At 60.5% G+C, this 13867-nt stretch overlaps 2 protein-coding genes across 6 annotated transcripts in view; one reads left to right on the top strand and one right to left on the bottom strand.

Moving 5' to 3' along the window:
• The window catches only part of SH3GL1 (SH3 domain containing GRB2 like 1, endophilin A2), a 29834-nt gene extending 20354 nt beyond the window's left edge, over positions 1-9480 (top strand). The window contains exons 5-10 of one of the 3 annotated variants that reach the window (XM_037385068.1): positions 1414-1547; positions 2805-2963; positions 3523-3626; positions 5195-5319; positions 5793-5849; positions 7504-9480. In XM_037385068.1, coding sequence (XP_037240965.1) covers positions 1414-1547; positions 2805-2963; positions 3523-3626; positions 5195-5319; positions 5793-5849; positions 7504-7700 — 776 coding nt within the window. In that variant the 3' untranslated portion in view covers positions 7701-9480. The remainder of the gene's footprint in view (positions 1-1413; positions 1548-2804; positions 2964-3522; positions 3627-5194; positions 5320-5792; positions 5850-7503) is intronic. The other 2 variants (XM_037385069.1, XM_037385070.1) reach the window with 2 other exon arrangements.
• MPND (MPN domain containing) lies at positions 7891-13575 on the bottom strand. 3 transcript variants are annotated; one of them, XM_037385065.1, is made up of 13 exons: positions 13511-13575; positions 12543-12769; positions 12045-12275; positions 11798-11960; positions 11642-11726; positions 11450-11546; positions 11227-11299; positions 11072-11148; positions 10830-10998; positions 10682-10752; positions 10497-10586; positions 10165-10257; positions 7891-10055 (listed from the first exon to the last, which is right to left on the bottom strand). In XM_037385065.1, the coding sequence occupies exons 1-13, from the start codon at positions 13515-13517 to the stop codon at positions 9969-9971; spliced, it is 1470 nt and encodes a 489-aa protein (XP_037240962.1). In that variant the 5' UTR covers positions 13518-13575; the 3' UTR covers positions 7891-9968. The 3 variants fall into 3 exon arrangements, with proteins under 3 accessions (XP_037240962.1, XP_037240963.1, XP_037240964.1); XM_037385066.1 differs by having other exon boundaries at positions 10830-10989; XM_037385067.1 differs by lacking the exons at positions 7891-10055; positions 10165-10257 and adding an exon at positions 10272-10387.
• Between the last annotated feature and the right edge of the window lie 292 nt (positions 13576-13867).

The raw sequence follows: 13867 nt of genomic DNA, 5'->3' as shown, positions 1-13867 counted from the left end.
TATGGTGCAGTTTCCAGCTAGAGCTCTGCTATAGGGAGGCGGTAGCCAAGAAATCTTTTTTTGCGTGGCAATTTCTCATAACCACGTGTGACTTGCAGGGAGGAGGGGGGTGAAGTTCTTCAGTGACATCAATTTTAATCTACTGAAACATCAGCCTGTGCACGTGACAGACCTGGTACAGTGCACAGCTGTCTGATGGCTTCCAGCGCAGGGAGGAGCCGCCTTGCCTTAGGAAAATTAAAAAGCTCTGGCCACTTTGTAGGAGTGACGAAGGATTCTTGAGAATGCCTCTGGCCAACTCAGAGCCCTGCATATCTCTCTTGGCTTGTAGGAACCGCAGTTGTTACAGAGAGCAAGGGGGAAGGAAGTTTTTAGAACACACCAAACCTGATTTCCTTTAATAGCCTCTCTTATAAGGAACACTTAACTTGATAAATTTCTGTGCTAGTACCGCATCCCTCCCTAGGACAGGTTATCTAGGGTTATCACAATTGAAATAACTCTTCTTTTATATTTTTTTTCCAGCTGGACAGTAGAGTGATGTTTTCACTTTACCCTCTGTTTCGCTGGTGTATTCCCCTGTGCTGATGTAGTGCTGAAATGGCTGGTTCGCCAGAGCTGCACAGGAATAATTTAATCTATAAATGGTTTCCAGTGGAATAAAAAGCCAAGACGAAATATGCTTTGCTTCAAGTCCATCTGGCTTAACTGTCATTGTGGCAGGAGCCTTAGAAAAGCATGAAACTAAATAGGTTTCAATGAGCAACTTTGAGCTCTCTAATTGAGAGAGGAGGAGAAGGGATGAGGTTGGCCAGGTGCAGGTTAGTGTCTAAAAGGAAGAAAAGGCTGCAGGTTTGCTGCCAGCATCTGGGGAAACCTGAAAAGTTGGTCAGAGCACTCTGGGCTTAAAATTGTCTGAACATAAGGATAGCCAGGCTGGATCAGACTGAATGCGCCTCTGCCCTGGGCTTCTCTTGCCAGCAGTGGCCAAGGAGCAAAGCAAGGTTAAAGCACTGCATGGCCAATTAGCAGTTCAGTGACTCCCTGAGCTAACATGGAGCTTAAAAATACTGCTTTTGAAAATATTTTTACCTTTTCCTTCTTCTAGTCGTAGAGATTGTTCCTGTTTTTCAGAGTTAAAAAATGAAGCGTGTTAGTGAAGTGTCTTGTGTGGAGTCAATACCAACAGGCAATTGCCTGCTCTCACGCTGGGCACCACTCACTCTGTGCCAGGCTCGGGGATTTGCTCCAGATAGAAAAATACGGGGGCGTTGGACAGGGGACGGAGCTTGCACTCGCTGGGTGTCTTGGCAGAACGGCCCTGCATGCAGCCGCCACAGACTTCAGCTCTGTTTAACTGGCTGGCCCCTTCTCCCTTCTCCTCTTCTCTTCCCTTCCTTTTCTCACTCGAAGGCGATGCGCTTCTTGATGCTGGTGAATCTATGAAGCGGTTGGCTGAAGTGAAGGACTCGCTGGATATTGAAGTCAAACAAAATTTTATCGATCCCCTTCAGAACCTGTGTGACAAAGACCTGAAAGAGATCCAGGTAAATACCTCAGTGGTTTTCTCTCCTCATCATCTCTTTCATTTCTGGCCTCTTCTGGCTACTAGTGCATGTAACTGCTTGCTCTGTCATGGTGGGAACCAAGGACTCGTGTAAGTATCACGTCTGTTCGCCTGCCCTGTGCGTGCCTTCTCTCGCTGGGACTCGCTGGGGTCACTAGTATTTCCTCCCTGCTCAGCACTGCTGCTGCTGCTGCTCCTGAGCAGCTCATAAGGCTGGACGCAGGTTTCAGTGGTTCTCCGTTTGCCACGTTTTATGGAGGATGCTGTGGGAGTACATCCCAATGTGCCTTCTGGCCTTGCTGGGTTTGGTTCATTGTGCTGTGAGCTCCCAGCCCTGTTACATTTGGGCTGCCTGGCATTAAACTTTACAGCTGTCGGCTCTGTTCTGTTAGTAGCCTGGGTTTTATAACTTCCAAGCTGTGAGCAAGCTTCCTTCTAGGTCTCTTATGCAGCATCTCAGGAAGGCCCTTCGGTGCCTCGCTGGGGAGACATGGAGCTTGGTAACTCCCGTGTGCTGTTGTAGGGACAAGACTGCAAAGTAGGGCCAGGCTTTGCAATAGGATCCATCCCAAGCTGTTAATTCCCAAGGCAGCACTCTCGACTGAGTTTTCCTTACAGTGGTGGCCCAGATAAAATAACCGCCAACTGCTGTTAAGTACTAGTACTTACCTGTACTCCAATTCTGCAGGCTGCCATAGCGCTGATTTAAGCAGCTCTGCCCTAAGCAGTCAGGGGATGCAGTGTGCAGAACCTGCATCCCAGTTCCTGATTTCCAGAGATCCCTGTTGCTCCTGGGGAGCTGAAAGTAGTGGGCCAGCTCTTCATCTTGCCGAAAGGCTTGCGTAGGGGAACAGACCCAGGCTGCTTCCTGCAGTGTTTTCCTCCAGCTCTTGGCTAGAAGGGGGTGAAGTCACATCACCGTGCCAATTTGTTGAGGGTTTTTTCTTAGTAATAAGCCTCTGCAGCAGTAATCCTCTGCCAGACTGAGTCCGGATGGTCCACTCCTCCCTGCCGCCTCGCAGCAGCCCTGCCATGCAGCTCTCCATCACATCCTGGAGCCTCTCCGGAGTCTGAACAAAGGTGGGAGCCACAGACGTGTGTGCTCCGAGATCAGGTTTCTGAAGCGAATGAAGTTGGCCTGTAACTAGAGCTGCCTTCCCAGCGGGAGAGCTTGGCTGCTGCCAGTCTCTGGCTTTTCCTTCTTTTCCTTTACTGTTCATAACCGTCTTCTTCCCAGCACCATCTCAAGAAGCTGGAAGGCAGACGCTTGGACTTTGACTACAAGAAGAAACGACAGGGCAAAATCCCCGATGAGGAACTTCGACAGGCCATGGAGAAATTTGAAGAGTCCAAGGAAGTAGCAGAGACCAGTATGCACAACCTCCTAGAAACTGATGTGAGTGCATGGGGCTCCTCTGCCCCGGGCTGCGAGCTGCCGGGTGGGTTGCATGTTCCTGTGTACACGAGGGTGGAATCTCTTGAGGGACGCAGAAGTTAGACGCTGATTTCCACTCTTGTTCTTGCAAGTGTGGTTTTGCTCTCTGAAAACCCAGATCTGAGCGCCCAGCACGTGGCTTGGCAGGCCTCTTATCCTTTCTGTAGTCTCTCATTCCTGATCAAGCCCTTGGCCAGAGGAGAGGCTGTGGCTTGTACCAGGTGGGTCTCTTCTCAGTGTGTTGGTGCGAGAGAGTTTGGGCAGGTAATGCAGCTTACTTGGGGAGGATTTGAACAGCTAGCAAAGCCCAGAGTGCGGTAGGAGGTGCCCTCTGTCCTGCTGAGCTCAGCCAGTGCCCGACCTCTGGTGTCTGAAATCCCAAGCCTTCTCCTCATCTCCCCAGGGAAGTTGCCCTTCGTACACATTCCCCGGTATGGTCTCAGCCCCCATGCGCAATGCAGGAGTCTCCTGTTCTCAGCTGGGGAGAGCCATTCATCCCACCTTGGTGTGATTCTCGCAGATCGAGCAGGTGAGCCAGCTCTCAGCCTTGGTGGACGCCCAGCTGGACTACCACAGGCAGGCAGTGCAGATCCTGGATGAGCTTGCGGAAAAACTCAAACGCAGGTGAGTCCCAGGGTGCTGAAGGCACTCTCAGTTTTCACAGCCACAAGCTCTCCCTGTGACGCTTGTCTGTAAATACCTGACTCTCCCCCTCAATCAGTCCTCTGGTGGTAAAGCTGCAGTCGCTAGAGCTTCAATACAGACCTCCTCTGGGCTGGAGGGAGCGATGCCAGCTGCACAACGTGCTTTCAGTGATGGGCACATTCTGGCATTTGAAACAAAACCTCCGTGCTTGCACCACGGGCAGCTCGCCTCTGCTGGGCTGAGCCCTGCCTGAATCCGGGGGCGCTGCTCCCGGCGCGGCTGGAGGTGAATTCGGCAGGGCTGAAGGAGGGTGGGATCCCCTTCATGGCAGGGCTCACAGCTCCTGGCACTGGGGGTGCTGAGCGTGGGAGTGCCCCCCACGAAGTGCCTCGTGGCCAGACCCGGGATCGAGTCAGAAGTTGCATCGTGCTATTGGAGCAGATGGCTCAGCTGTCACCCTGTGTCACCTGGAACTGCCTAGCCTAGAGTCTCTGTGCCATGAGCTTCAGCTGTGGTTAAGGAGCGTACCTGGGCAGTGGCCGTGGTCGTGGCCCTGTCCAGGGCTCCCAGTAGTTCTGAAGACCAGGAGGTGAATGTAACGTGGTGGGACGATGTGGTGGCCACAGGCCAGTGGAAGAACACCTCCATCACCTTGTTAAAGGCAGGCTCTGTGAGCTCCCCACCAGAACCCTTGTTTTCCAGCAAGCCCTGCTCTCCCTCCTCCCTGCATGGTGGTCTCCTGGCAGATCCCGCCACCTGTGCTCTGGAGTTCTGAGCCACAGGAGTTGGTGAAAGGCAGACAGGCGTCTGGCACACCAGAGCAGGGAGAGCCAGAGAGCTGCCCGGTCTTGCTCCTCTCCCTGCCTCTCCTCGAGTGCCTGACCTCTGCAGCAGCCGTGGGGAATGTGTGGTTGCTGCCAAGGTGCCAAGAAACACAGGGGTGCTGTTGAAATACCGAGTGAGCTGTTTCACACGACTGCCATGACTCGCACAGTCGTTCTTCTTGCTGCTCTGTCAAACCTGAGCAAGCGTCTTCCCAAGCCCCGGCCAAGGAAGGAGAGATGGCTTTGTTGCATCTGGGGCTGCCCTGCAGAGCCGGGGACGTGCTTTCCTCAACCTGGCACAGGGTGGCTTGGACAGAGCCAGGGCAGCCTCTCCGCTTCTTGGGGCAATTTGGCAATGCTGCACTGCTGTTCTTCCCTTGTGGAAGAAACTGCTGAGTGGGTGCTGGGTCTGGTTTGAATTAAGAAGAACTGGGAGGATCCTGCCAAGTGTGAGCTTTCAAACTGCAGCACGGGTGTCCTCTGCTGGCCTGAACTGCCTGGGATGCCTTAGCGAAGCCTGGGGCATGTGGCCCTCTCCAAGGGCAAGGTCCCAAACCCTGGGCAAGATCCATCTTCAGAACACCCCAGTGCAGTGTGTTGTGCAGATTCTTGGCAACAAACCAATTTGCAACTTTGCATGGCCACTGAGGAGGATAGATACCACGTTGATATCATATTCTGTTTCACATTTCACTTTATCCACATTTCTTTTCCTTCCTCCAGAATGAGGGAGGCCTCCTCACGTCCCAAGCGGGAGTACAAGCCCAAACCCAGGGAGACATACGACTTTGGAGACACTGACCAATCTAACGGGGGCTTCTCTTGCAATCCTACCCCCAAAGTCTCAGGTAAAGTTGTCCCCTGCGTGCGCACACGGGTGCCTCTGGAGCAGCCTCTTGGGGCTGGAGGGGAGCTGCTCTGCCTGGAAGTGATGTTTCTGGTGTGCTGGATGTGCCTGCACGAGCTGGTGGCTCTGAAAAACGTCAGAAATGCCTCTAGACTTGGGCTGTTTTCTCTTGGGGCTCAGCAGCCTTTGTTATATTGGCTTGGGGATGTCCCAGCGGGGTCTGCAGCCCAGGCCACTTGGCGTGTGGTGCCCGGTCAGTGCCAGCAGTGGCAGACAGCAAAAATGAATCATCTCTCGCTCCCTCCCTGTCTTCCATCATGCTGCATTTGTCCCTCCCTGGTCCCAGCGAGGCAGGCAGGTTTCTAACACAGCATGTGGGCTGCCCTGTTTCTCCTCACAGATCCTCCCTTTGGGCCCTACCTTTCCCTCTCTCCAGTTCACGTTGGTTTAAGCATGTCTCTTTTTGTTTGGAAGCAGCTTCCTCCTCTTTCCGATCCGACAAGCCGTCCCGGGCCTCCGTCAGGAGTATCCGTGAGTTTCCTCCCTCTGCACTGCATGATGTGTGACCATCTCTCCCCATCCCTCCTCGCTTCTCCTTCCGTGATGCTGCTGCTTGGAGCCGCTAATACCTCCGTGCTGAGCCTGGCCAGCAGAACAGCTAAGCTAAGCTAAGCCTTAAGCTAAGCCCCAAATTAAAACAGCCACGCTATACTGGTATTTACCACGCCAAAGCTGGGGTCGTCACTCACCCGGAGGAGCTGTAGCAGCTACCATCACACAGGCATGTCCTGCGTGAGGCCACAGTGATCAGATGCTTTTCCATGAGGCATCAGACACCTTGAGGATTACCCCACTCTTGTTCCAAGCACCCAGCCTGGATCTCTCCCACCCCTACTCGTGCTGCCCCTCATACCCTGCTGCTGAGGGCTGGGGGGAGCAGGCAGAGCCTCAGCATGCTGAGCAGGTTTGGTGGTCCCAGCTGGGCAGCAGGGAGCCTCGGATGGGTTCCTGGGATGACGTGGGGTCCGTGGGTCAGCGTTCCTGCTGAAGGGACCCCTTGGGGTCCCAAGGCCAGGCTGGGTCTGTGGCTCAGAGCCGTTGCGGTGGGGAAAGCTCGTGGTGGCGCAGCAAGGAGGCAGGAGGACTTGAGGAGCCTGGTATAGGGAAAGAGCCACAGTGGTGGGACCAGCCTGGTATTTTGGGGAGTTGTTTCAAAACCGTGAATCTGCTTGGCTGCCGCTTTCGGTGTTTTCAGAGTTCTCTTCTCATGCTTGGTCCTTTCTTGCTGTGGGTATTCAGCAGAGCAGATGTGCTGGCTGCTGGTCGTGCCGTTCCCCTTGCCCTGGTTGGGAGAGTGCTAGTGCAGAGCCACAGGGCAACGGGGAGGGGAGCGGGGGCCCTGCAGACCCTGGTGGTCTGTATTCGCCTGGTCCCCTTCCAGCAGGATCCCTGCAGGTGCAAAGCCGAGTGCCTGCTCATCCCAAAACGTTAGCACAAAGACAGAGCAAGCAGCAGCTTTCCCGGCTACAAAAAAATCCCTTTTGCAGTCAGAAAGTCTGATGCTTAAATCGTGGAGCTGAGATGGGGGAAGAAGACTGGGTTTCTCCCCATTTTTTTGGGGGGGGGGGCAGGGGGGCTGCTAATTGAAGCTCTGTGCTCAGGGAGGCAGGGGTAGTCCTCTCCCTCCCGTCGCCCACAGAGTCAAGGTGACCCCTGTAAAGCAGAGGGACCCCCGGGGTGGTCCTCCATGTCCTCATGTCTGACCCAGCAGCTTCCCTCATCTCTGGGGACAAACACGGCTTTTCGCCGCCTGGTTTCCAGCGTGGTGGTCTCGTGGCGGTGGGAACAGCTCGGAGCAGGAGCAGGCAGGATGGGGGGCTGGGGGCAGGGGGCTGCTCTGGGAGAAGGTCACGAAGGAGGTGGTTGGAGCAAGACAGCAGAGGAGCTTGTGGGCTGAAAGCCGGTGAGGGGTTCGTGCTGAGTTAGTGCTCTAGCAGCGCCGGGCAGGGCGAAGGGGCAGTTTCCCCGCGCAGGGCAGAGCTGGGCTGTGAAACCAGCTGTGGGAGCCCGGCCCTGGCGGAGCCGCTGATCCCCGGCAGGAATCCCTGGCATCGGCGGAGCTGGGGGCTTGAGGGGATGGTGTGTGGGGGTCCGGCTCACCTCTGCCCCTCGCCTCTCCCCACAGCCCCCCTGGACCAGCCCTGCTGCAAGGCTCTCTACGACTTCGAACCTGAGAACGACGGTGAGCTGGGCTTCAAGGAAGGGGACGTCATCACCCTCACCAACCAGATCGACGAGAACTGGTACGAGGGCATGATCAATGGCCAGTCGGGCTTCTTCCCCCTCAACTACGTGGAAGTGCTGGTTCCGCTACCTCAGTGAACGGCATGGCTTCTGTCCCCGCTCCCGGCGCGGGCCGAGCTCCATTCCACCTCCATCCCGACACCGGCCCGCCCTCGGCAGTGGGGCCGTGCTATCTCTGCATCACCTCGGGGCGAGATTGCCACCAGGGAACAAGCCAGAAGGGTCAAATGGCCCCCCCCAGCCCCTTGAATTTGGTTATTTTAATTAATTTTTTTTTTTTTTTTTTGTCCTTCTGGTGCTTGAACTTCGGTACTTTGCGCGCCCTGCCAGGTGTCCCCCCCCCCCGGGCTGTACGATTGTCACAGGCCTCTCCCTGTCCAGTTTTTGTTTTTCCTTTGGGTCAAGCATCCGGATGAGCCAGGTGGGAGAGCCAGGATGCGTCCTTCACGCTGAGCATCAGCGCACGGAGACATGTGGCACAGTGGCAGGGGACAAAGCAACCCCCAGCATCACCAAGGGGTGAGACCTTGACACTACCCCTCCCCCACGGGTGCCCAGCCTCCCTACAGCCCAGCACCGATGCAGGACCTGGCTCTTTCGCTCCTGGGGGCTCCAGGGAGGGATGCTGTGGCACAGCAACACTACACCACCCATCAAACACTAAGCCAGCCCCGCGGTGCGGGTGCTGAGCCCTGTCGGGGGCTCTGTGCAGTCCCTGCCTGCCCCAGAGGGACACAGCAAGGATGTCCCCTGCCTGCTGTTGGCCCTGTGCCCCCTCCCTGCAGAGCTCAGCTCCACAGGGGGTGGCTGCTCCCTTCTGCCCTTGATTTTTAAGTATTTTAGGCCAGGTTGCATCTGGACCTTGGGCTTTTCCTACTACAAACTCTACACCGAGTCTGTCAGAGTTGGGGGATAATTTGGGGGTGGTGGGAGCTGGGCCGCAGCCCAGGGTCTGCCCACCATGGGGCACAGTAGGTTGTGTCTCCTCTCTGAGGCTCTGCACCATCCCCAGGGAGCCACCAGCACCCCGTGCCACAGGACCAGGGATCGTGGCTGTGGGACTGGAGCTCGGCTGATCCTCACGTGCCTTTGCTGTGCCCCCTGTCTCTGCCCCACAGCCACCCTCCTGGGGGGGGTGGGCAACGTGCCCCTCGGCCACTGTGTTTGGTGGGAAAAGGTATCATACATCTCAGCACCACTTCTGCCAGCCCCAAGCATCCCTGCATCTTCCTTATTGTGAGGGTCAGGGTGGGGTCCAGCAGCAGCAGCGCTCGCCCCATCTCTCTTGACTCCGTGGTTTTCCTTGCTAGAAAAGTGGTTTCTTTCCCTCTTCCTCAGCCTTGGCCGGGCTCCAGCATCTCTCCTCCTCCTCACCTGGCCGGGGGCTGAGCCCCAGCTCCGCACCAGGCCCATGCTGCAGCACATCCCTGTCCCTGCTGTTCCCGGCTCCCGTCACAGTTCCACAGCCCTTTTTTAATGATTTTAACCGTGCATGTCAATGTGTGTCCAGTCCCCTGCCACACTGTGCTCCGAGCGGGCTGACCAGTGACCCCAGTCCCAGACTGGGGGGGGCACAAGGCAGCTCCCCCCTTGATCCCAACAGCACAGGGAGCCCAAGGGACCAGTGCCCCCAGGGCCCTCACCTTTGTCCCCTTCCCAGTGGGGACAGGGGTCACATCCTGGGAACACTGGCTCCTGCTCAGGTGGATTGAAATGCGTTTTGTCAGTTGGGACAACCTGCTAGATGGTTTGGGGTTTTTGTAATGGTTTCTCCTGGTTTTTAGGGGAAAAAAAAGATGACCCACAAATCTCGACTTGTATCTCTGAATGAAAGTATTAAATGTTTTCTTCTTTCTAATGACTGCGTCCTCTGTGGCTGCGAGACGGGGCTGCGGGGGGGCACAGTGGGCTGGAGGAGCAGCCCTGGATCAATGTCCCCCTGGTTCAGCCCCCCAGAACAGGCAGCTGGATGGTGACTGCAGCCCATGAGGCCACTGGCACCATCCCAGCAAGATGTCCCCGAGCCAGCAGAGCCGCACGCCGGCCGCCTCTCAGGAACTGCTCTTTAATCAACTACCACTTCCACAAACAACTTAACAGCCGAGACTCCCACCACCACCACCACCCTCCCCTCCACCGCTGCCCCGTGGGGGCAGGGCAGGAGCCAGCGGGGTCCCGGGACCCCTCGGGCGAGTCCCCTGTAGCAGCAGGCGATGCGGTGTCCCCGCAGTGCTGCCCCACGCCAGGGCTGGGTGAGCCCCTGGGGCTGGGGGGGGGGGCTGCCGAGCCGAGCCCTGGCTGCTGGGAAGGCACCTGGTCCGAACCGAAGGGGGGGCTCCCAGCCCCTCAGCTGCTGAGCTTGAGGAGGCTGTAGATCTGCTCCAGGACGTGGGTGAAGCTCTGGTCTTTGGGGGTGCGGGATGCCAGGGAGCCCTGAGATGGGGACGCAGCCCGGTTAATTAACACACCGGGGTGGCCACAGCTCAAGCTCCAGCTCCAGCCCCCCTCCCCCCAAGCCCAGCGGAGGAAGACCCCTGCTCACCTTTAGCTTGTCCAGGTAGGTTTGATCCTGACTCCACAGCTCCTGGAACTTCACCAGGTCGGGGGCTCCCTTATAAAACTCCACCAGCAGCGTCTGGGGTGGGGGGGAAGAGAGGGGCTGCAGGCACCGGGGCTGCCCCGAGCCTGGGCACGTGCCTCCCGCCCGGCACCCAGACCTCGGCAGCACCGTGGGGATGGAGGAGGGATTGTCACCGTCACTGGGGCTAAGGGCAGGAGGGGGATGATGGGTGGCAGAAGCTCAGCCAGCCCCCAATGGGGCCGGGGTCCTTGCTGGGCTGGACGGGGTTTTCGGGGCCCCCACCCCACACTCACCATCTCCTGCAGGACGTCGTTGGTGAGGAATCCATCCTGGATGTAAGCCACCTCCACATCCATGGGGATGCCGTAGTCGTTGGGCCGTTGCTGGAGGACAGAGGAGCGGCGCAGAGGGGTCACCCCACGGCACTGGGGCCACCCCCACCCCAAATACCTGCCCCGCGGGACCGGCAGCCACCCACCTCTGGCGGCGGCATCACCCAGAAGGGTGCGATTTTGGACTCCACGCCGGGGTTGCCATGATAGTAGGGTCCTGGGAGGGAGAGGTGGGGCTGACACAGGGGGGCCGCAGCCCCAGCACCCCCGGCATGGTGGGGACCGGGCGCTTACCGCAGATGAGAGCCAGGCAGGGCTGGAAGCTGTTGCCGCTGCCCTGCAGCTTGAGCTGGTAATCCATCTGCGCGTCGATGTCGTGCAGGGAGGGCAGTGCGGGGCCGAAGGGGTGGCTGTGGTACCAGCCCACCAGCGACAGCCCCCGCAGGAACAGGCTCTGGCAGATCTGGGGTGGGCAGGTGCCGTGGGGACGGGTCCCCCGGGACCCCCACACCCCACACCCCCCGGCGCTGCTTTACCTCCTCCTCCACGGCACCGGCAGCTTCGGCATCGCCCAGGCGGGTCCGGCACGGGAAGGCTCGCAGCACCGTCAGCACTGCGGGGGGGCGGGCACAGGGGTGGGTGGCTCTGCTGTGGGCTGGGCAAGGGGGGACCCCCCCACCCCGCTACCTACATTGTGTGTTGGTGTCCCACCGCCCCCCCAGGTAGCCCACCACTTCGCTCCGCGTCAGGTGGCTATGGAAGTCCTAAAGGAAAAGGTTAAAATCAACAGTTTGGCCCCGAAGTGACACGGGGACGGGGGGGGGGGCACAGGATGACTCCCCCTCCCTGCAGGTGTCCCCAGTGCCATTAGAGCTGTCCCAGCCTGTCCTCCCCTCCCCGGGGAGGGGACGCACCAGGAGCAGCAGGACGTTGCTGGAAATGGCCACGTTGAAGGGCTGGAACTTGTTGATGGCGGCGAACGATGTCACCTCCACCAGGGTCTGGGGGCTCCTGGAAGAGCCGCAACCCCTCTGCCACCGCTGCCCCCAGCCCCTCCTGTGCCTGTGGGTGGCACCCGTGGGGCTGGGGTCCCTGTCACACCCTACCTGGCCGAGTCACGGGTGCCCAGGGTGCAGTAGCGGACGGGCACCCGGGGTTTGCTCTCCAACCGCTTCGCCGGGGGGCCGTGATCTGCGAAGCACAATGCCCCGTCACCGCCGCCGAGCTGCCTGGGGTCCCGCGGGACCCCCGTGCCACCTTACCCATCCCCGCCGGCTCCGCCAGGCTCTTGCATTGTTGTTTCTTGCTCCTCTCCTCCAGCTTTTTGGTAACCGCCAGCTCCGGCACAGGCGCCCGACCCTCCCTCGTCGCCTCCTCCTCTTCATCCTCAGGCATCTCCTCCTCCTCGCCCTCACTGGCCAGGCTCTGCCGGCAGCACAGGGCTGGCACCCATCCTGCCACCCACACTGGGGGTCCCTGGCAGGGGGCTGGGGGGGGCAGCCCACCCACCTCCTCGGCAGGCGGCACGTTGGGCTGGTGCTTGCGCAGCCACGCAGCTTTGTACTGGTCCAGCTTCTGGCCCTTGTAGCGCACGGACGCCCACCCGCACCCCGACTTCTTGGCGGGGTTCACCAGGCGCTTGCAGTGGGTGGCCCAGGCGCTGGGCGAGTTGAAGACCTGCCCCGTCTCCTGCCACGTGATGGTCCCGTCCGCCCCCAGGTCCCCCACGAACTTCTTGCCCTGGGGAGTGTGGGGTGAGCCGGGGGGGGCACCCACCAGTGCCCTGTGCCCCGTCCCCATGCCCTATGCCCCACCCCTGTCCCCCGTCCCCTGTCCCTGCACCCTGTCCTCCATCTCTCTTCCCCATCCCTGTCCCCCATCCCTGTGCCCTGTCCCCCCTCCCTGTCCCATGTCCCCCACCCCTGTGCCCTGTCCCCCATCCCTGTCCCCTGTGCGCTGTCCCCCAACCCAATCCCCACGCTGTGTCCCCGCGCCGGTCAGGCTCACCAGGTAGTAGATGGAGAGGACGCCACGGGCCGGCTCGAGGAGCCCGTCGCGGAGCAGGACGCGGAGGGTGATGCCGCGGCGGGTGAGCACGGCGCCCCGGGTGTCCCCTGCCACCTTGGCCCCACTCCCGGCCTCCGGCTCGGCCTCCGCCTCGTCCAGCCCCGGCTCCAGCTCGTCCTCGTCCTCCTCCAGGCACTCATCCCCGCCGGGGGACGTGGCCACCAGCGCTGCGGGGGGGACACATGCCATGTGGGGTCCTCCCTGGGGGCAGCACCCCTGGGTGTCCCCCCAAGAGCACCCTTGGGTGTGTCCCCCTCATGTCTGCCTGCAGGTGGGGACACCGGGACAGGGCTGCACAGGGACACGGGGGCATGAAGATGATGCCATGGGGATGTTGGGGCACAAGCATGCAGGGACACAGAGGGGACACAGGGTCACAGCAGGGGGTGAGCACAGGGACAGGGGGATGGGGTACACTGCCAGGGGCGGGGGGGAGATGCAGCGGTGTGAGGACACAGGGACATGATGACAAAGGACAAGGGGACATGGGTGTGGGACATGGGGGCTGTGAGACATGGGGCCGTGGGGCCACGGCTGGGGGCCAGGGCACACAGAGGACAGGGGCTCGTCCCCCCAGCCCCGCGTGTCCCCCGACGCCGGGAGCCCGGGGGGGGGGGGGGGGCGGGGGGGGGGGGCGGGGGGGCGGGGCTGTCCCCACCCGCGGGGTCCCGGGCCCGGCGCGCGCCCAGGGTCCCGCGTGCCCGTGCCCCGCGTGCGCGTGGCTGTGAGCACGCGCGGGGCCACACGTGTGTGCGGGAGGCGCGCGCGCGCAGGTGCATGTGCGCGGGGGCGCGTACCCCGGGGGGGCGGCGGGGGCGCGGTGCGCGCGCATGTGTGCGTGTGCGCGCACGGTGCGCGCGTCCCCGGCCGGGGGGTGCCCGTGCGTGCCCGGTGCCCCCCGCCCCTACCTGCCATGCTGCGCTCGCGCCGCTCCCGCCTCCCCGGTGCGCGCGGCGGCGCCACGTGATGGGGCGGCCCCGCGCGCCCCGCCCCGCCTGGGGGAGCGACACCGGCACCGGGGGGGCGACACACACACACATCGGGGGGGGGGGGACGGGGGACACCGGAATCGAGGGGGGCGGCACACCGGAACCGGGGGGGCGACACACACGCACATCGGAGCGGGGGGGGACACCGGTATCGGGGGGGCGACACACACACACGGGGGGGGGGGGGGGAGGGACCCGGCACCGGGGGCCGGGGGGGAGTGGGCACACACACATGTTGGGGGGGTGGACCGGCACCGGGGGAGGCGACACACACAC

This window comes from Falco rusticolus, chromosome 4, assembly GCF_015220075.1.
Source record: "Falco rusticolus isolate bFalRus1 chromosome 4, bFalRus1.pri, whole genome shotgun sequence".
Lineage (NCBI taxonomy): Eukaryota > Metazoa > Chordata > Aves > Falconiformes > Falconidae > Falco > Falco rusticolus.
Note: the sequence above shows the minus strand (reverse complement) of the source record. Positions and strands in the feature narration are given on the sequence as shown.

What these genes read in the sequence shown, in the direction of transcription:
- MPND (XM_037385065.1), bottom strand. An exon ending in GGGTGATGCCGCCGCCAGAG is followed by an intron (nt 10,587 to 10,681) that starts GTGGGTGGCTGC and finishes TCTGTCCTCCAG; the next exon opens with CAACGGCCCAACGACTACGG. An exon ending in ACGACGTCCTGCAGGAGATG is followed by an intron (nt 10,258 to 10,496) that starts GTGAGTGTGGGG and finishes CCCCCACCCCAG; the next exon opens with ACGCTGCTGGTGGAGTTTTA.